This window comes from Magallana gigas, chromosome 4, assembly GCF_963853765.1.
Source record: "Magallana gigas chromosome 4, xbMagGiga1.1, whole genome shotgun sequence".
In the NCBI taxonomy this organism is placed as follows: domain Eukaryota; kingdom Metazoa; phylum Mollusca; class Bivalvia; order Ostreida; family Ostreidae; genus Magallana; species Magallana gigas.
The window spans coordinates 2,076,426-2,099,186 of NC_088856.1; the positions used below are offsets into that span (position 1 = coordinate 2,076,426).

A 22,761-nucleotide genomic window follows, 5' to 3' on the forward strand; every position below is an offset into this window, starting at 1 on the left:
GATACACGTAAATATATATCTTAAAGGGAAAACAATCTTATTAATGCGCATTTGAAGAATAAATTGCCTTCTTTGTTAGTTCTAATGGGATTGACGGATACAGTCAATATAAGAGAAAATGTTCAAATATAGCTAATATATAGAGGATGTATGTTTTCTTTATCTGGTTATGACAGTAGACAACAGTATACTATTTAAGATAGATAATATGTGAGAGATAACTTCATTTAATATATTTTCCCTTACCTGCTGGATCAAATCAATATTATTTGTAAAAGTAGTTGCAAGATTTCCATATCTATGACTGTGTGTATATCATTTTGTGAAAAGATAGAATAATAGTTAAAACTATTTTGTAATGGTAAAACTTATATATATATATATATATATATATATATATATATATATATATATATATATATATATATATATATATATATATATATATAAGATAATACACACTGAAACCCTTACTATTTCCTAATCTTATCTGTTTATCTTCTAGATCTGATGAAATGAAAGATATTGTATTTTTTTTAGTAAAACCATCTACATGAACATGATTTCAAATGCTTGACCTTGTATTTAGAGTAGAGATTGCAGTTTGTTTGTCGCCCAATCCTGTTGTTGTATCGATAACATGTTACAATAATTAAATTCATCCATGGATCAAACCGACGTGCGTGCTGTATGATACGTTTATTTCATTAGCTCAAAAGACCATAGTTTGAACAGTTCATGCAACATAAGGTTTAAGGTTTATAAATATATCATTCCTATTATCAGAAATAATTATTGCTGCTGTTACAAAACGTTTGTCTGTTAAGCACGCTGCGTTATTGATACTCCCAATAAGAAACATCTTCGAGAAAAAACACGATTCCTTATTTTTAAAAAATGCAAACATCTCCATTTCATATTTTTGAAATTGTTAAATATTTTGGAATTTGGATAAGCAATAAAAAAATAAGATGAGACATATATACTCAGATGCTGCTCTGTTCCAGTTTTTTCTTCAAACAATGCCGATTGAAACCAGCAAGGCGGACAGATAAATGTGTGCAGTATGAACCTTTGGAATGGAAATGAATCATTGATTTGGTAATATTAAGGAAGTTTTTGTCGTAGTTTAAATTTATTTATCAAGGTTCCTAGAAAACACATACAGTGTAAAGTGTCGAATTGCAATACTTGTTTTTTTTTTTTTTTTTTACTTTAGTTTAACATTCATTACTTATTCTTACAAGATGAACAACTCTTAATGAAACATATAATGTATTGGTAAAGAAAAATAGCCACTGAACGTATAAGATGATTAAATACATTGAAACTGATTCAATCATATAGGAGTAGCATTTCTGTGAAGAGGATTATGATTAAGCTGTTCAGCTATATGATTGGTACTTAAGACCACAAACATTTGATAGTGATGGACGATTTTTGATGCTCTCTTTTTGGTTAAACACTGTTTGAAAGCAATAAAGTTAATGTCAAAATTAAAATAAAGAGCAAAATGCCCCGTATTTTACCCATAAGAACAGGTTACTATCAGTACGCTATTTTTTCGATGATTAATTATTGAACTTATTCTCATAATCTTTGAGGATGACATTTTCATGGTATGTTGGTGACGAGTCTGCTTTTTTCTGTTTTATTTGTTTGATGTGTTTTCAGGAAATACATATGGCGCTGTTCATGTTTATTCGATCAATCATATATCGATCAATCGAAATTCTTCTGTTAAAAATCAATCTAAATTATACACTAAAACCGATTAATGGTAAATGAAGTTCTTTATAAATGAATACATATAAATACGTAGTAAAACTTTCATTGGATGTATAAATACACCCATACGAATTAAAAACGAGAGTTATTGAGGACACTTTTTAAGACATATTTTTTTTAACACTAAAATATTTTATAAATCTAGTGCGGTTGAAATCACATATACACTCTCGTAAACTTTTTGCATTGAAAATATGAGAATTCCTTTGTCCCCGAACATACTATTGTGTAAAAGATTCTTTGTCAATACCCAATGAGGAAGGTAAAAGGAAATGTTACTGATTTTATTATGTTATCGATGTAACGCCATTGTGGATTTTAGGGAAGTGCCTAATTGTAATAGATTTATCATTTGAATTTTTATTCCATTGAAATCTCAACAAAAATGCTTACACACATCTATTGGGTGAAATATTTCGTTTTAATATCAGTGATATTAGTGATATCTTATTCGAAAATTGAAGGTAATATCTATCTATCTATCTATCTATCTATCTATCTATCTATCTATCTATCTATCTATCTATCTATCTATCTATCTATCTATCTATCTATCTATCTATCTATCCATCCATCCATCCATCCATCCATCCATCCATCCATCCATCCATCCATCCGTCTTTCTATCTATCTATCTATCTATCTATCTATCTATCTATCTATCTATCTATCTATCTATCTATCTATCTATCTATCTATCCATCCATCCATCCATCTATCTATCAAAAGTACCGATCAGATCCAACCTTACAGAAAGTTAACCCCAACATAATCCTGGATTTACTTTCTTGATTTACCCTTGCTTTACTCCGGGTTCACTTGAGTAGACCCATAGTAAACCTAGAGTAAACCAGAGTGGACACAGAGTAAACCCGGTCAGAAGTACACCCCTGAAACCGACTCTAACTGTGTATTCAGAATATGCAAGGGACAGAAATTACAGGCAGTAGGATGGTCAGATAAAAGATGGATCTGCTTTACACTTCATTGCGTACGGTAGAGATCAAAAGCAATTTTCAAGTAAACCCAAAGTAAACCCCGAGTAAACAGAAAGTAATCCTGGTAGACCCAAATTTTCTAAAAATGAAAACCAAGAGTAAACCCCAAGTGAACCCTAAAAGTTAACCCGGGTTTAGTAGCGGTTTACTATGCTATTCGGTTGGGTCTGATCGGTACTGTATCTACTTATCTATCATTCTGTCTGTTTATTAGTCATAACTACTGTTGTTGCAGGGTTTTTGATTCTGAAAATGAATTTTAGGCACAACAGCTTATGTTATTCAGGAAGCCCGTCAGACCTCCACCAATGGCTCTAACGTTGCCTCCCTCGGTTGTGATTGTGACATGGACACATTTTCTCTCACCAACTCTGGGGGAATCCAGTCATGGAACATGACTTTAAAAATAAAAACAAGAATCGTATGGATCTTTCTCAGTGTTGGAGCCGGTAAGTAATGTGAAAAAGACTTTTCATAATACCGAATAGTTTTGAAGTAATAAAAAAGAACATTCCACCGGAAGTTTAACAAAAAAGTTGGATTTAATCATTATAGTACTGACATTTCATTGTTAAATCGTACTGCAAACTCAAGTAAATAATATGTTTATACTGTATTTGCTTATTCAACAACAAAGTCTTGAATTCATGTAAGTGGGATACATAGGTGTGTTTAGTTTGATATTTATTTTCACCCAGTTTAGATTGATTCTTTGTAATGAGAAATCAATAATATTAAAGGTTCCGCGTTTCAAACTATTTAGCAGATCCAGATTGTATGATTAGGCTTGGGTTTGTTTACGGTTGAGTGGCATTATTTGTTTCGAAGCTCAATTAAATATAAAAGCTTTTCCAAAAAATCCCATGATGAAAATAAACATACAGTTTCACCTTTGGACCAACGCTCGACTAAAAGTCCCATTTGCTTGAGTATGCTTTCCGAGTCTAATCAATACCTCCTGATTAAATTCTATAATCATAGTATATCAATTCAAATAAAATGAAATTGTTAATAAGAAATCTGTTTAAAAAAAGTTTTTTTATTCGTTCATTAATGAATAGCAGCTGCAAAAGATACAAATAATAAATGTAGTGTATTTCACGGTTTTAAATATAATTGGGATCGGTTTTGAGATCTGAGTAATTCTGTTTTTGTTGTTAACAGTTAGCTTAGTTAAGGCCAGTTGAAAGTTCTCTGTTTTGTGATTTTAGTGGTGTGTCAGTTTTATCTAGTTTTCTTTACCATTTAGTTTACGTTTTACTCAAGTGATTTGTGTTGTTGTAAAATCACTATACCAGCAAGGAGGCATTTATGGTTTACATCGATTTATAAGTTATCAGTGATTGGCAGCTAAGCTCGAAAGACAAATGTTGCAAATGAAACACTACAAAAGTTGTTTTGATTAGGTTTGGAATAATATATTTGTATATATGATGTAGGTACCTACGTAATCGATATTTTACAAAATGGAACTGCACCTACGAGCTGTGCTAATATCTCACAACCTGTTGACGGAAGAGTGAATACAATTATAACATGCCCCAATTTAGGAAACAAAGTGTATGAAGGAGTCTCAATCAGCAATGCAGAAAATAAACCTTTGAAAATATATGAAGTTGAAATCTTGGGTAATATTTTTTTATTTTTAACTAATGAAAAAATCTTTGAATTTATTAAATTAATGAAAAGTCTGTAAATTTGTCATATGATGCAATTTCAATGTTGTTTTTAAACACAAAGACATTGATATCAAAACAATTATATATGCTATTTCAGTCGATCTTTAAAGTTTTCACACCATGTCAAAATATTAAATTGATATTCGAAATACAATGCATGGCCTGTGAGATTTTCACAGACATAGTTGTTGACATTTCTTTTAGGAATTGTGAAGTTATCTCCAAATCAAGTTTTGAATTTCTCGGATTTTCCGGATACAATATCACGAGCCCTTGACAACAATTTGGAGACGTATTATGCTTCACATGAAAGTAATCATAAGTCCTGGTTTATGAAGCTCGATGCAATCTACCCTATGAAATGGTTTCTAATTTCCGTCAGAGGAGGTAATAACCAATTAAATGTTCAAAATCAGTTTTTCTCTGGAACAACAAACAACTTTCTATAATGGAGCTTGCAAGAGTCTCTTTGATACGACAATGCTACTTAAAACTGGGGTGCGTCAACAAATCTCGAGTTTTGCGAGAATTAGATTAACTTATAGTTTAGAAATGGTCCAAGAGTGGTTGTATACTATTTTAAAATCAACAATTGCAAATAACAATCCAAACGTAAAAGGTCTTTTGAGAATAAATATAAACAAAGGAAAAACAGAGAATTGATGAGTATTGAAGAAAAAAAAAGTAAGAGGCATACGGTTTGAGGAATTCTTTATAAAAGAGAGACTTGGGTTGTTTTAAAGATAATTTCCAGGAATTTTATATGTATGAGTTAATAATATTTCGTCAGATGTTAATACTGATAGGAAGTAGCTGATTCAAAACATTCCATATTTATTTAAATATTGACCATTTATATATCTTTAATGACATAATGCGAAAAGCTCACCTTTCTTGTAACAAAATTGATGTGTATTTAAATCAAGTTATGAAATTTTGAAATAACGTTGCAATTGCAGACAGTGTATCATTGAAAGATAAAACGAGAAATTAAGCAGTTTCAAGAGCAAAGTCTACACTTATGTAAAACGTTGTTATAATCTTAGATTATAAAGCCTATTTTGTTCTACAGAGATTTACAAAATACACTTAAGTTTAAGATGCTTGATAGCTGCTTAGATAAAAATGCTTGAAATAAAATAAAATAGACTACTCTTACTTATTACGCTTTAATCCTAAGTACGGTTCGTTCTTGCTTTATACCAAATTATGTACGTTTATTACTAGGGACATTTGAATTACACGTCACTACTGGAAATACTCTGACGAATTCATCAACACTCTGCAGGGCATTTAATTTTTCCGGAATTAAACAATATCAGACAGCATTAGAATGTGTCAATCCGATAAAAGGAGATACAATTGTGGTGAAGAAGATAGACGAAGGCTCACTACGGCTGTTTGAATTGTCTCCTATAAGTTTGTGTTTAATAAGTAGATAAAAAAATGCTTTTATATTATTCAATGACAAACAAGTCAAAAAATATCAAACTTCCAATGTAATGAAAAGTATGAGTGCAAAATATTAGTTTGCAATATATCCAATATATATTAAAAAGAATTTTAATTGTTAGTCATCTTTTTTCTGTTTCATATGAATTATTTACTTTAATCTTGCAATATAAACTCATATTTTTTTACAATTAAGTATTATCAAACAATGTACTCGGAAACATGTTTTGTGTTGATGCTAGAACAGATTTTTGTTAACCCTGTATTATGCAAACAAAATTGCACTACAGAAATGATTCTACATTATTTGCAGTATGTCCTCCAAATCATCATGGACCAAACTGTGCTAAATGCCAAGAGAAGTGTCAGTCCTGTGATCCGATCACCGGAAAATGTACCCAATGTCAGAATTCTTTGTACGGAGAGTACTGCCAAAATAACTGTTCTGTAAACTGCTATGATTTGATTTGTGACCAAAAATCAGGTATGTGTAACGGTTGTGTTCGAGGATACAAAGGCAAATTCTGCGAAGAAAATATTAGTATGTCTCTCTCAACAACAGATACAGGTAAATATAAACCATAGCAAATTTAATCATTATATTACCTTACATTCTGTTTACAATCATTTTAAGTAAACATAAAATTTGGTCACCGTCAAATGTAAACGTTTATTATTATAGCAAAACTGACGAACATGGAACCTCATGTTTGCAATCATTCGTGTGTCACATGTGACGAAGACATCAAGGTGTGTATACTGTGCACTCCATACCTGATACACGAGGTATGTCAATATAGATGTGCCGAAATTTGCTCTGGAAGCTCCTGCCAGGGAATATATGGAAACTGCTCCAGTAATGGAAAGATAAGAGAAACCAAAGAGCTAAAGTGCAGTAAGCTTATTATCTATTGTATATTATTATTTAATTCATTTTTGTTATAATTTTATTAAAAAGATTATTGAGAAGCAGACAAGAAGATATTTTAATTTATTTGAAGATAAATAGGAATGTTTAATATAAAAAGTCAACGTCCTGGTTTACCCCAAATAAATGCGAAATGTATGTAAGATTAAAAAAAACAACAACAGCGATTTGACTTAAACCAGAGACTAGCAGCAAATACGAGGTAAGAGTTAATATAAAATGTTTTGGGTAGGATAACTATAATGAGGGACATGCTTAAGGTAAAGCTGTGTAGGTGGCAATATGGTTGGTGAACTATATTTGATTTATACGTATTTTTCTGCTGAATTCTTTTTGAAAGAAAATCCTCGTGACGGACATTGAGTGTAGTCCTGGTGCTACGCTATTTTTATCCGCTGATTATTGATTGAACAATTTCTCAAATCTTCCGAGATAACGCTTTCTTAGTGTGGAATATCTGATGACGACCTGTTGCTTTCTGTGTTACCTGTATTCCGGAAGTAGGTATGTTTTCTTTCATAATTTGTTGATTTTGAGAATATTCGAGAATATTCCGCTTAAAATCATGTAACTGAAGTTCAATTTATCCCCTTAACCATGTTTTTGAAACATGTAGTACTATACACAACGAGTACAAATGAATGTGAATTTTCATGCTTGAAGACATGTTTGCGCAAAATACTAGGATATACAACTTATCAAATAAAGTTCAGTTAAGAGTTCAAAAATACTATCATTTTTGCAAAAAAATGATATCATAAGTACATTCTTCTAATTCTGTTTCGCTAATATAAAAATTGTTTTTTTCCAATTACATGCTGCAGCTGATTGCGGAAGTATACTTCAGAAAATCATCAACGCGGAAGGAAAAATGTCAAAGTTTTATTACGATAACGCTGTTGCATTGTTATTTCATATTTCTAAAGGAACTGTTAAAATCTAATTGATTATTTCCCAGAATTCATATATTTATTTAGAAAATGCTGACAGATAATGTTTGGATTACAGCTTTCTTTATTTTTACAGTAATATTTTTTCTTAAGATAGAAGGTAACTTATCTATCTATCTATCTATCTATCTATCTATCTATCTATCTATCTATCTATCTATCTATCTATCTATCTATCTAACTATCTATCTATCTGTATAATTAACTGTTGATGAAGATTTTATAGTTTTAAAAATGAATTATAGGCACAACAGCCTTTGCTACATTGGAGGCCAGTCAGACCTCCACCAATGGCTCTAACATTGCATCCCTAGGTTGTGATGGCGACATGGACACATTCTCTCTCACCAACTCTGGGGAAATCCAGTCATGGAACATGACTTTAAAAACGAAAACAAAAATCATATGGATCTTTCTCAGTGTTGGAGCCGGTAAGTAATGTGAAAAAGACTTTTCATAATACCGAATAGTTTTGAATTTTATCTTGAGCATGCGTGTGGTGTATACAGTAACTATCCGTGTGATAAACCTTTGCTTTATCAAACGGGTGATGCTTTATTCAATTCTTTCGGTCAGAACTGTATTTGACACAGCACCTCGTTTCAACGCTTCAATGGCCTAATTTATATAAGTTTTCCTGTATATTCCACATTACTATTTCTACCACCGAAATTGGTTTAAACGCGATTTTGTCAAGTATATATATTTAAAAGAACACAGAATGAAAAAAAAACCCAGTTTGGTTATGTTTCCCTAGACAAAAATTTCGCAAAAATATATCCTTAAGACTGAATCAATAGTGTTTGTTTTCTGTTAACGTCAACGACTGTTCCTCGCTTGAGTTATTTCAAATTACGAACATTTTCAACTTTTTGCATGTCAACAAACGTGACGAGTCTGAAGTATTTCCATTTTTCAAGTGATTAGAAATACAATATTTAAGGTCTTCCGTTTCCAACTATTATTCTGAAAAATTTTCAAATTTCTTATTATTTTTTTTTTCTTCTAGACGCCAACTTTGATCCTTAATATCTCGCTCGTTTGTTCACCGATTGTTTTGAAATTTTCAGGACTGATAAAATGCCGCGTGATGTTGTCGTTGCATATTTTAGTTGAGGAAAATCCCCATTCGGTTTTGAGTTATTCCCCTTTTAGTAAAATTTAACGACTTCTTTTGTCCAGGGGGGTTTAGCTATAACGATGACTGGCAGAGTCTCAAAGATGGGCTGGTTTGGAAGCTAATACATTGAATTTGTGCGAGATATATTTTATTTATTATTAAAATGCAAATAAAAGGGGTGGTATAGATGTTGAAACAAAGGCAAGAAAAAAATTCAAAAAAATTCGCGTATTTTCCGTGTTAGTTTCCTACCTGATAAAAATTTGTTATAACATGTATTTGAAAAGATCTTGGTCTTACCAAGACCTTTCATTCGGTATACAGAAAAAGGGGCTGGCCCCTGTAATTAAGGAGTTAGATGCGTCAAAAGTTTCTTGTCAATAACTTGTAAAGGAATAAAAATTTCTAATGCATTATTGAAGCAAAGTTGTAAAGAAATTAATTTTGAATCCTTCCGTGGTATTCAATTTAATGTTTCCGTAATTTATAGCCAGTATTTGCAGAAACAATTGTTGTTAGTTCGGTCCATTTTTGTGGGGGTGCGCACGTTTAGGAGGTTATGAAAGGGCTTTTTGTAATGCACTAACTGATACATGCAGCGCGCAAAAATAATTCTACATCAAATTCCCAAATGTTTTTATTCATATGTACATATTCATTTCATAAAGATGAACGTTTTTGACCTTATTGTTGTTGTTTGTTTCATAACTGTGCCCCTTTCTATATTTAGATGCATTACGAGACTCAGGTAACCGATCGATAGAAGAGTCGCTAGCTGTATTCAGGCCGTCGCCTTGACGACAGTGCATACATGTATGCTTGTAGAGCTGGACGTACACATGTTTAACGCCCCACTGTGTTACTGTATTTTTGAATTGTTTCAGTACTGGGAGATGTGTTAATTAAATGGTTCGAATGCATGGTAATTAAACTCAACTTTTCTACAGTACGTATTCACGGCCGTCATATAAAGCACAATGTGTATTACTGACATGACAAATGTACGCTGGCAATTTAAACGAACGCGGGATTGCTCCCGATAGAACATTTCTTTTAAAGCAAAACAAAATACTGATTTCCGATGGATATAATATTATCATCGTGGAGATGATTTTAAAAAGTGAACTTGATATTCGTAAACGATAATATTTGAATCCAAAGCCGCTATTTTTAAGTAACGGTTATTAGGGATATTAATTATGACTTGCCCCGCGTTTCACGTTTTTTATTTGCTATGCATCTACAAACGAAAATACCAAACAACCTTCGGCAGCAATTTATAAATAATTTATTACATACTAGTACACAATATTAAAGAGATAATTAAATAAATTGTGCTTTATAATTCTACTCGCTATCTTCCATGGAAATAATGGCATGGAAAAAATGTTGTTCAATGTTCATCAAAAACGATGTAGCCTTAGCAATCGAAAATAATTAACAAACTGTATATTGATAGATTGACACATTAACAAACATTCAGACCCGCAATGTATTTTTTGCAAATTCTATAAAATGTAGACTCAATAAGTGAATTTTTCCGTTTGGGGTATTTTGAATCACATGTGTACGCTATGTGTACATGTACATATAGATTAATAGCCATATAGATAAACACTTTCAGTGTTGAATTTTTAAAAGATATTTTGTACATGCAAAGCAATCCAATGCTAGGGCTATTAAATTCGAACAATGTACATACGGTAGGGATCGAACTGATACTGGTTCTGCTTGTTCTACAAACAGCGAATGAAATGCGAAGTATTAGGGTGTTATTTTTTAAACAAATAAGTATTGCTCTCTTAAAACCTTGCATTACTAAACAAAGTATTTCATCGGAAGCATTATTAGTTACCTTAGCTGCATATATGTAGCTCTCCGTCTGGAAAAATTGAGTACCATCCGAAATTTTTCATACAAGGGCTATACAGACTTGCAGCTAACATTAACTTAGAATTGCCGCTGTTCATAATTTCATTAAAAGACGCGCAGATTCAAGTGGTTATATGTCGTTTGATATGGGATTTATGATGTCTATTTATATTATTTTAATTAAGGACAGACGAGACGTTCCTCAATTTTATATAATTTTCCTTGATATTTCATTCCTTATTTATTAACATTTAAACCTGTTAATTCCAAAAAATTTAGAGTACATTACCAGGCTCGTTTTGGAGCTAGAATATTTCGAACTTCCCTTAAAATAGCACGCAAAATGCATTTGAATGCTTATAAGTAAAGTCATACTATATATTTTAATTTGAACACTTTATATTCAAACCAAAAAAATCATATTACATAAAAATTTAATTATGAAATAACAAAGTGGAAATCTTAATTCACATTGTGGAGATAGGAAAAATGGAAGATACATGAAGGTCGCGTTTGACCTTAATATTATACAAGCAATAGCTTTCCAAAAAGCTTGCCTGACTACCCAAATTTATTCAATGGAAGCATGCATGTATCAATTAGGCTATCTTATAAGAAATGAAATTTAATTTTCGCTGCGGATCATAAATTATTAAACTGAACGTGCAGAGTTTAGAAGCAATTTCAATCTTTTTCTTCGATCGAGTGCATGTACCTGTATATCACTGGAAATTAAATCATTTCATTATTTTAAATCATTTTAGGAATGTACATGTATCGAATAATCTCAAACAGCCAAATTGAAAATTGAATTTGTTATATATTAGATGCAAAATCAAAGACATTTTGTTATTTCTAACCATATAGGAAAGGATATTCAAACACGTACATGTAGCATCGTTATTTGAAAGTGTGTGTGCATTGGCGGATCCAGAGGGGGGGGGGGGTTCCGGGGGTCGGAACCCCCCCTTTTTCTGGGACATATGAATTTTTTTGAAAACGTTTAATGCCTTTTTAAAGGCAATTTTCCTCATTTATAATGGAAAGAGTAGAGTTATCTCAAATAAATGCTTTTAAAATTGCTTATTTAAGGAATTTCGTTAATTTTGTTCTTATATAAAAAAAGAAAACCCTATCGATTTTTTATCGAAATAAAGTACATTGTGCTCCCCTTCAGCATCTGGTGTTTACTACATTGAGTAAACATGTGGAAAATTAAAGAAAAAATACATAAAATTAAGCAGTATCGCTAATAACACAACATCTACAATGCATTTTCTACTCTATAAATGATTATACATGTAGTTCATACAGTTTTGAACTGACAAGCCATCGAGTAAAATGACGTTCAAGTACGAGTACATGCTTTCGTTTTACTTTAAAAAGCCGCTTTCAAATGTATTGTTTAGTAAATTAACCTAAGTAATAAAGATAGATGAGATTTACTTCGTTTCATACAAAAAATACAATCGATAGAAATCAAAATTGATTAATAGTTCAGAATTTAAAAACATCAAAAACATAAAAAAATTAACAAAATATCCATTTTTATTATAGTTTGTCGTAATTAGTCTCAGTTATTTTTTGCTTCTTAGTGTTTCTTTTCTGTGAAGCATAGAAGCACTTTCTCATTGCTGGAGACTTGGGTTTCTTGTGGCTAGATATTATGCAAATCTTCCTTACCTAAACCAAAACGACAAAACGCTCAATAATGCAGTGCACTCTGCTGTTGAAATAGATGTGAAATAGATAGTGATGAGATAAATGTTTATTAAATACAAATGTATACGAACGGAAAACGTTCAAAAAGTCCTTGTTTTTTGACAAATGATGAATTTTGCACGTATGGGTTTTCATCACATGGAACCCCCCCCCCCCCTTTTCCAAATTGCTGGATCCGCCTCTGGTGTGTGTGTGTGTGTGTGGGGGGGGGGGGGGGGGGGGGGTTAGGTGGGCAGCTTCATCAAAAAAAAATTTTGACAAGGAATTTAAAAAATGGGGAATTTTGAAAATCCTAATCCGTAGGTGGGAGGGGGTATTTACATTTTAACTTCAATTTAATTCAATTAGAATTACTTTATTTTTTGGTTCCATTTATTACATGCTCCGACAAAAGTGAAAGATCCATGATATCTCTATTTATTATATGACCAGTTAAGAAAATAGAGTGGGTAAGACCATCTACACATCATGTGCCCTGGCCTAACTTGGACTCGCCCACTAATCGGCGAGCCAAAATTATGAATGAGACGTATTATGGCGCGAAGTCTTTCTTTACCATTCACGCAACAGCTGAGATCTCAGATAGATCCATCGGCATAGATCCACTGGGAGGGTGTCAACTAATAACTACATATATTATACTTTGGATTGAATGTTTTAGAAGAAATCTATCGAATTAACATACACACTTAATTGACTAGCAATTGTTAGATGTACATTTACATTTGTACACGCGAGTGAAACCCTTTTCCAGATGAATGAAATCGCCCAATTGATCGAAAATCGGGTCACACGTACCCCACTTCGGCGAATTACTTGTACGTAGCCCCTCCAGTAAATATTCCAATTATATGAATTTATATTTGTTTTAATTAATCCAAACTGATGATTCTTTGTTAATGATGATAATCCAACACCAACTATTATACTTACATTGTACTACTTAGATAATGTGTATCATCTTGTTGCGATGACACCTCCCTCTTTTTCTTTTTTTTGACCTTTCAAATATGGCAATCTATTTTTAAAGCAGGATTACACACGTGCAATGTGAAATGCCCTTTTAATTGAACACTCTTGCTCATTGTGCTTATTACATCCCATATAACGTTTTCATCAATAATGAATATAAATGTTGACACATTAAAGATGCATCCTCAGGCAATTATTAATTCAAGCTTGTGGGTGCCCCCCCCCCCCCACACTTTTTCTCACAGCAACTAATTTTTTTAAAATTTACTTATAAAAGATTGAATTATCAAGGATGTAAAAAAAATTATATAAAAATAAGGAAATTAGGATTGAAATTGAAGTTATATACATACTACGCCAGACCCCCCCCCCCCCCCCGGATTAGGATTTTGAAGATTTTGGAATTTTTTTTTTTTTTTTTTTTTTTTTTTTTTGCTTGTCAAGATTTTTTGGATGAGTCTGCCCCCCCCCCCACTTTCAAAAAGGATGCTACGTGCCTGCATAAAGATAACAACATTCAAGGGCCTTCCGTCATTTTCAAGCCATGATAAACATGATAAAAAGGACTCTCAAAATAAGAAAATAGACGCAAAGTAAACTGCATTCATGGCATATGTTCACATTGTATGATGTGTCTCAAAATTCCTATTTTGGACTCGTCCACTATAACTACGAAAAAATTAATGAATGAGACATTCTGATTCTGGCCCGGAGTCTTGTAAATGAAATTTCCATTGATCTGAATGGATTTTTCCGTGAGGGTCGGGGTACTAGGTATAAAAACAAATTTAATCGTTCAAAGTTTTGAATTGTTAACAACGATATATCAGATCGAATGTTTTAGAACGATTAATAAATCCAAAATACAGTCATTTTTAATCTGTTGACGCGTGAGCATATGTATTAAGTAGGCGGGCATCCCAACACCCTATCAATTGAAGACAAATGAAATCGCGTCCAGCAGAACTCCCTGGCATTTTAGTGTTTGTTATTATAAATTTATGATTTTGTTTGTTAATAACAATTCAACATCAATTATTAATTAACAATGTACAATCTAGTACGCTTATACACAATTTTGTTGCGATGACCCCCCCCCCTCCCCGGACATTATACCTATTTTTAAATCAGGATTACACACGTGCTTGCATGTGCAGAAGACAATCTGGAACTTAACTGATAACTATATCATCTCTTTAGAAATTTATTTCTCCGTAAGCAAATACGTGTAGTAACTGATACATGCAATTGTGAAAACCATAGAGGAATGCATGATCTGCGCATAATAACTAACTGCTTGATGCAATATTTCTTTTTTCCAACATGTTTTAAGTCAATGATAATATGAAAATATATGCTTGACTTCATATCGGAAATTACTCATTTTCTTTATTCCCCTTTTCAATAAACAAAACAAACCAACAGACCAAATTGATCCAGATAAATATAATTATCAAAAATAAACCTAAAAAACAAACTACACTTTCATCCTTCATCCACAATATTGCCTTTTCGATATTTGTCATCGTGGTAGATCCGTGTAACAATCTATTAAGTAGGTGCTTGCACGACATAGAACAGGCCCTTGCTGATCAACGTTTTCATTAACACATATAAAGGGAAACAAATATTTAGATTTTTTCTTGGATTTATTTTGATGTAAATAAAAAAGAGAAGAAATTAGTTCTATAATATATATGCGATGTAAATCTTTTTTCCACGCAATATTTCGTATAAAACAACGAAGAGTAGTATCTTGAAACTTCATTCAAAATTTGATTAGACCTTTAAATTGTAAAATGCTAACATTGAAAATTGTGCCCGATTTCTTTTTTTTTTAAGATAAAACTTTATCAAAAAAACTGATTCTTTGAGACAAAATAAATTGACATAATCAGTTTGACATTCTCTAAGTGCAGTTCTGTAGCTCTTAGTCTGAAAAAGAATCGGATGGACGACCTAGGACCCAGATCGTCCATCCAAATTTCTTGAATATTGCCATTTCTTTCGTACGCGGACGCATGTTGGCCGAATACTCACCGAGACTAAATGGTTCGTATTTTAAGTTTTAACTGCGTTTAAAGGTAATATTGGAATTCCGATAATTTTGAAAATGATTAATTAAATAAAAATGGTTGAAATTACCGTTAAATTACCGGCATCGGCCTTCCCCATGCGCGAATCTAGAAGAGTAGGGTGAGGGTTCCAGACCCCACCCCAACTCAACCCCCACCCCAGGAAAATTTTTCTTATCCGCGCATGCCCCCCCCCCCCTCAAAAAACAAAATTATTCTTCAGAACCCCCTGTAAAATTTCCAGGATCTCCGCATACATTCTAAAAGATTCATTGGCCCTTGCTTTCGATAAAAAATGCGAGTAAAATGTTTGGTCTTTTTACGTTCATACCGGGCATACCCACTGTGTGATTATAATCGTCGTCCATATTCTGTGTATATTGAGTCAATTATGATGATTCGATAAGTTTCTCAAAATAAAATGCACATGCAAAAAAAACAACATGCGGCGAATCAAACTTCAGACAACTTTTAAAGATCTGTATTTGCTTATATACATGTACTTTGTTTCTTTTACACAGTGTTTATACATCTAATTTTGCACCATGGTCAGGTATCAATTTTTATATTACGTCACAAGTATGACGCAGCTACGACGGAAGACCTAATCGTTGCTTGCAACGAGCTCGTCTCTAGTTATATATACAACACTTATTTCAAGGTTCTATTTCAATGAAACTTTACATTAAAAGAGCTATATTTATCTCCGAAGTGTCGTACTTAATTGTATTGCGCAATGTCACAAAAACCGCATAACACAACATTGCTATTAGGCTAAAGAAATCAATTTGTGTCATTTAAGCGGCTGTCTTAAAACAGTTACATCATATGTCAAATCGTATGAGATAAATAGATCATCTTTAGTTTTGTGATTTTATGATTGCTTTATCCAACTCACTGAAATGATTATATCCGCTCGGCAAGCCTCGAGAATATATATGCACCATTTCAATTCGTTGGATAAAGAAAATATGAAATTACACAATGTAGATGTTTTCTATGTATCACACTTATAATTATTTGAATCCAGAATTAAAAATATCTATTAACATAACATGCTTATAGTTATCGATGAATTAATGAGTATCATTTGGTCATATCCACATGACATGGTGAATTAAAATATTATCAACAATAAATTGTCTCAATTATTCATTACTGACTAATTTAAATCTGGTTGTGACGCGGCATTTGGTTGGTAAGAAAAATTAAGTTAAATTTGTATAACCTGGATTGCACATCACAAGACACGTCACAATGCATCAACGTCAAAAACATACTAATCCGCTTGACGTTACATTTGAATTTTGAACAGATTATTATGATTTTTTAAAGTAAAACGCACTGATTTTGTACAGTAGATTACAGAAAATTAAATTATAAGAAATGAACTCAATATCTACCCAAGTTATACTCGTATAATCTGGAATGGAAGTGTGTTCTTAGTGGTGTGTTATCTTGTTTTCCGTGTCATTTAGTTTACGTTTTTACTCAAGTGATTTGAGTCGTTGTAAAATCACTTTACCAGCAAACAAGCATTTATGGTTTGCATCGAAGTTATCAGTGATTGACAGCTTAGCTCGGATGACAAATGTTGCAAATGAAACACTACAATTGTTGTTTAAATTTAGTTTGGAATAATATATTTGTATATATTAAATAGGTTCCTACATCATCGATATTTCACAAAATGAAGCTAAACCTACTAGGTGTGCTACAATCTCACAACCTGTGGAAGGAAGAATGAATACAATTATAACATGCCCTGATTTAGGAATCAAAGTTGATGATAGAGTCTCAATCAGCAATGCAGAAAATAAACCTTTGAAAATATATGAAGTTGAAATCTTGGGTAATATATTTTTATTTTTAACTAATGGAAAAATCTTTGAATTTATTAAATTAATGAAAAGTCTGTAAATTTGTCATAAGATGCAATTTCAGTGTTGTTATTTCAACACAAAGAAAATGATATCGAAACAATTATATATGCTGTTTCAAACGATCTTTAAAGATTTCATACCATGTCAAAATATTAAATTGGTATTCGAAATACAATGCATGACCAAAGAGATTTTCATTGAACATAGTTGTTGACATTTCTTTTAGGAATTGTGAAGTTATCTCCAAATCAAGTTTTGAATTTCTCGGATTTTCCGGATACAGTATCACGAGCCCTTGACAACAATTTGGAGACGTATTATGCTTCATATGAAAGTAATCATGTGTCCTGGTTTATGAAACTCGATGCAATCTACCCTATGAAATGGTTTCTGATTTCCGTCAGAGGAGGTAATAACCAATTAAATGTTCAAAATCAGCTTCTTTTTCTGGAACAGCAAATAACTTTCTATAAAGTGTAGCGTGCAAGAGTCTCTTTGATACGACAATACTACTTAAAACTGGGGTGCGTAAACAAATCTCGAGTTTTGCGAGAATTAGATTAACTTATAGTTTAGAAATGGTCTAAAAGTAGTTGGTTACTATTTTAAAATTAATAATTGCAAATAACAATCCAAACGTAAAAGGTCTTTTGAGAATAAATATAAACAAAGGAAAAACAGAGAATTGATGAGTATTGAAGAAAAAAAAATTAAGAGGCATACGGTTTGAGGAATTCTTTATAAAAGAGAGACTTGGGTTGTTTTAAAGATAATTTCCAGGAATTTTATATGTATGAGTTAATAATATTTCGTCAGATGTTAATACTGATAGGAAGTAGCTGATTCAAAACATTCCATATTTATTTAAATATTAAACATTTATATATCTTTAATGATGTAATCAATGTACGAAAAATGCGAAAAGCTCACCTTTCTTGTAACAAAATTGATGTGTATTTAAATTAAGCTATGAAATTTTGTAATAACGTTGCAATTGCAGACAGTGTATCATTGAAAGATAAAACGAGAAATTAAGCAGTTTCAAGAGCAAAGTCTACACTTATGTAAAACGTTGTTATAATCTTAGATTATAAAGCCTGTTTTGTTGTATAGAGATTTACAAGATACACTTAAGTATAAGATGCTTGATAGCTGTTTAGATAAAAATGCTTTAAAAAAAGACTACTCTTACTTATAACGCGTTCATCCTAAGTACGGTTCGTTCTTGCTTTATACCAAATTATGTACGTTTATTACTAGGGACATTTGAATTACACGTCACTACTGGAAATACTCTGACGAATTCATCAACACTCTGCAGGGCATTTAATTTTTCCGGAATTAAACAATATCAGACAGCATTAGAATGTGTCAATCCGATAAAAGGAGATACAATTATGGTCAAGAAGATAGACGAAGGCTCACTACGGCTGTTTGAATTGTCTCCTATAAGTTTGTGTTTAATAAGTAGAATAAAAAAGGGCTTTTATATTATTCAATGACAAACAAGTCAAAAACAACAACAACAAACAAGACAAACAACTCCCAATATAATGAAAAGTATAAGTGCATATTATTAGTTTGCAATATATTGGTATTCAATATAAAAAATAATTTTAATTGTTCGGCATCTTTATTTTCTGTTTCACATTAATTATTTACTTTAATTTTGCAATATTTTTTTTACTATTTTTACTATTAAGTATTATCATACAATGTATTCTGAAACACATTTATCTTTTTCCGCGGGTTTAAGTCAAAATGTTATGTGTTGATGGTAGAAAACAAAGGTTTTTGTTAACCTTGTATTATGCAAACAAAATTGCACTACAGAAATGATTCTACATTATTCGCAGTACGTCCTCTAAATCATCATGGACCAAACTGTGCCAAATGCCAAGAAAAGTGTCAGTCCTGTGATCCGATCACCGGGAAATGTACCCAATGTCAGAGTTCTTTGTACGGAGAAAACTGCAATCTCAGCTGTCCAGCAAATTGCGTCGATTTGATCTGCGATCACGAAACGGGAGCGTGCAATGGCTACAAGAACGGATTTAAAGGAAATCACTGTGAACAAGATACAACTTTATTAATTGTGTCAACAGGTAATAGGTTTTTTTTTTAATGGTACATTTAAATTTTCGTGCCAAGGAAATATCTGGTAGCTATAATGAAATATTTGATAGGAGTTTAATTAAACACACCTTAGTCTTTTTATGCAGCTTGTGAAAAATTAAATTGCATGAATAAGAAATAAGTTTTGTTTCACAATAATATGTAAGTGGCAATAGTTGTATCATAAATAATGAAAATCACACATATTCATATGATATTAGGATAATGTGCGCATATATTGTTATCTACCATACACCTTTCAAAAGAGCCAACCAAGAGTATATTTTAACAGCTAATAAGAGTTGCCTTCGTTATGTCTGGTTTATTACTTTAGGAAAAATAAGATGTCGGCATATCAAATGAGTTTCAAAAGACGAAAACAAATTTTCTTATTGATGGAATGGTGAATTCAGTTCATATTAATTTTTATTAGATATACACGTATTTCTTAATCACATTGTGAACATATTATGCATTTTTGAAAATTTAAGCACACACACAGAGAGAGAACGTAAACGTTCTGCAACGCATCTTCTAATTTTTTTTATCCCAAGCGACGGCGATATTTTTAACAAGAGACCATAATATATGAGAAGAAAAAATGCACTTTTATTCTTTCATATATATATTTCATTTGTAGATGCAGGAAATACCACTTCATTAGACAAAACAAATACCACTTCATTAGACAAAACAACATCCTCTGTCCCATCCAACATAAAAAGTGATTGTGTTTTGTAAAAAAAAAATATGCTCCTTTATAAATAAATTTTAGAGATATTTTGCATGCATTTGTCCGAAACATCTAAAAATTTTCAAACTGATTGTTTGGCTGCTGCAGAATCAAAACGGTTTTCATACAAATAGAGTTTCTTAATTTATAAAAATGTTCTTCTTTACACCAGCAGAACCGCTCTTTTTTTAAAAGAGAAATATTCAAAATAAACCCCCACACACCCACCCATCCCCCCCAAAAAAAGAGAAAAAAAACAACCAACCCCCACAAAAAACAAAATTAATGCACCATGGATGTGTTAAGAAATAAGTCAAACAACCCCCTGCCCGCCCCAAAAAAAAAAGAAGAAAAAAAAGCAAATGCATCATATGTGTATTAAGAAAATGAAACTATTCGGCTTTGTCCCTGAATGATTTATTCCACCTGAATAAATTATACATCGATTGCAAAAAACAAACTTCAATATTTGTGAAAATATATACATAGGTATTCTTGATTTGCAAAACAACTTTTTCAATATCTTTGTTTTCATTGAAAACGAAGATTGTCGTAATACTATTGCTGCATTGACGTTTGGGGGCAAATCTTACAAATTGTGAAAATAACGCAATGTCTTTTATATAAATATTTTTGTGGGTTTTTTAAAAACATTTTCCCACTGAAATATGTCCATGTCCGATTAACCACTTTCATGTATATTTTAAAACACATAATAAACAAAATCACTGTTTTTAAAGTGTACATAGAATTTGATATCAATCGGGCATATCAGACTTTGTTTTTAAATAACCGACATTAAGAAAAGTTTATTGTTAAAGTACAATAACGGCACCCACAAAAATAAACAGAGCTTGACGAAAAAAGTTTAAGAATTTGAATAAGATTTAAAAAAAAATTAAGTAACTTTTGACGAATGACCATTTTTATATCAAACAGCTTTATACAATGCTGTGCTTTAGTTTTGAATATATGCTAGATGATTTTTATATTTCATTTAATGCATTAATATTATTAAAGGCCATTGATATGTTTTGGCACGGTATATATCGATTTGACTTTTTTTTTGGAAAAAGTATTTGAAGTCTGTAAGCAGTCAATTAAGCCTGTCTGAGTAGTAGTACATATTCATTTGCATAGAAATCATTAATGAAGAAACTCTGCAATTTATGCTAATTTTGCGTGTTAAGATCTCGAGACTACAGAAGATGGCAACAACGTTGACCCGATCATTTTATGGTGTATGTTGGTAATTCTCGCAATACTTGTTGCAGTAGTGATTATTCTTTTTGTTCATAGGTAAGTCAGAACGTTAATTATACGTCCTCTTAACCAAAATGAACCATCAATAAAAACCTCATATATATCTTTCATATTTAATATTCAAAATGTTTTAGCAAGAAAAAAGTAAATCCAATTGAAGGAAAGGTTGAGGACAATGGAATTATTATAGAATTCCATAGAGGGATCTCCACATACGAGTCAGACCTTGTGGAGATTGTGGAAGACGATACTAATGAAATCGAGGAGGAAGTTATTGTCGTGGAATACAATAACTTGACGTCACAGAGGGTGTATAAAAATAAGTTCATCGAGGACTTGCCAAGCAGAAAAAATAATGGCGCCCTGGAGAGAGAGTTCATTGTATAAATCATTATTTTTTTGTAGCTGACGCTTTATCAATTCTTGCACATAAATATTTGTTATCACGCTTTATATTAATCTTTATAGGATCTTCCAAGCGGACTACTGGAATCATATTCGAACGCGTTGAAGACTTTCAACAGAAACAAAAACAGATACAAAGGAATCTACCCGTGTAAAAACAATTCTACATCACTGAATTGAATATTGTTGCTATATATCAAGAATTACAAAAATACAAACAAGTACACCCTGTGAAATGAATTGCACAAAATTCAATTTAACAATATACAAATGAAGTATGTTTGATGAGCTTTAATTATATGGGAGTCCCTTTGATTTAGACATATCTACATCGTAAAGGAAAAGCTCTAAAAAATGTTGAATAAATGTAGCTATTTTGCCTATTTTTAAGAACATATCAATTCAACTAACCATAACTCCATGGTAAAAACTCTAAGTTTCATGTAAAAGTTATATTTCATGTTAATCACATTGCTTGATATGCGTAATCTGGTGTTTTGCTTTGGCTACCGGTGATCTCAAATGAGTTAAATACATTCTAGTATTCCATGCTATTGAGAGTATTCCAGTCGTTTTTATAGTGCTCCAAATATTTAGTAATGAATAAAACTTGCATATGGCATTATCTTAAAAATTTTATTACTACAAACAATAATAAAAAATGGTATGGCTTGATTTGCAGTATTTTTCTTTTTCAGATGATCACAATTTTGTAAAGTTACGAGCAGATGAGGATGATACCGAGGGATATGTCAACGCATCCTACATACACGTTAGTTATATATGAATAATATATTGGTTAATAC

General features: G+C 31.8%; 1 protein-coding gene across 1 annotated transcript; it reads left to right on the top strand.

The window, feature by feature from the left end:
- Positions 1-3,021: 3,021 nt before the first annotated feature.
- On the top strand, positions 3,022-22,754 carry LOC136274340 (uncharacterized). Its single transcript, XM_066080889.1, has 16 exons — positions 3,022-3,235; positions 4,226-4,414; positions 4,670-4,852; positions 5,693-5,884; positions 6,231-6,485; positions 6,600-7,895; positions 8,041-8,226; positions 17,220-17,408; positions 17,666-17,848; positions 18,700-18,891; positions 19,296-19,544; positions 20,195-20,278; positions 21,478-21,586; positions 21,685-21,931; positions 22,019-22,106; positions 22,654-22,754. The coding sequence occupies exons 6-16, from the start codon at positions 7,826-7,828 to the stop codon at positions 22,740-22,742; spliced, it is 1,686 nt and encodes a 561-aa protein (XP_065936961.1). The 5' UTR covers positions 3,022-3,235; positions 4,226-4,414; positions 4,670-4,852; positions 5,693-5,884; positions 6,231-6,485; positions 6,600-7,825; the 3' UTR covers positions 22,743-22,754.
- The last annotated feature ends 7 nt before the right edge of the window (positions 22,755-22,761 follow it).

Excerpts from the sequence above, each read along its gene's own strand:
- LOC136274340 (XM_066080889.1), top strand. The coding sequence starts at position 7,826 with ATGCTGACAGATAATGTTTGGATTACAGCTTTCTTTATTTTTACAGTA. Across the intron at positions 8,227-17,219 it reads CTTTCTCAGTGTTGGAGCCG|GTTCCTACATCATCGATATT; the intron begins GTAAGTAATGTG and ends TATATTAAATAG. Across the intron at positions 17,409-17,665 it reads ATATGAAGTTGAAATCTTGG|GAATTGTGAAGTTATCTCCA; the intron begins GTAATATATTTT and ends CATTTCTTTTAG.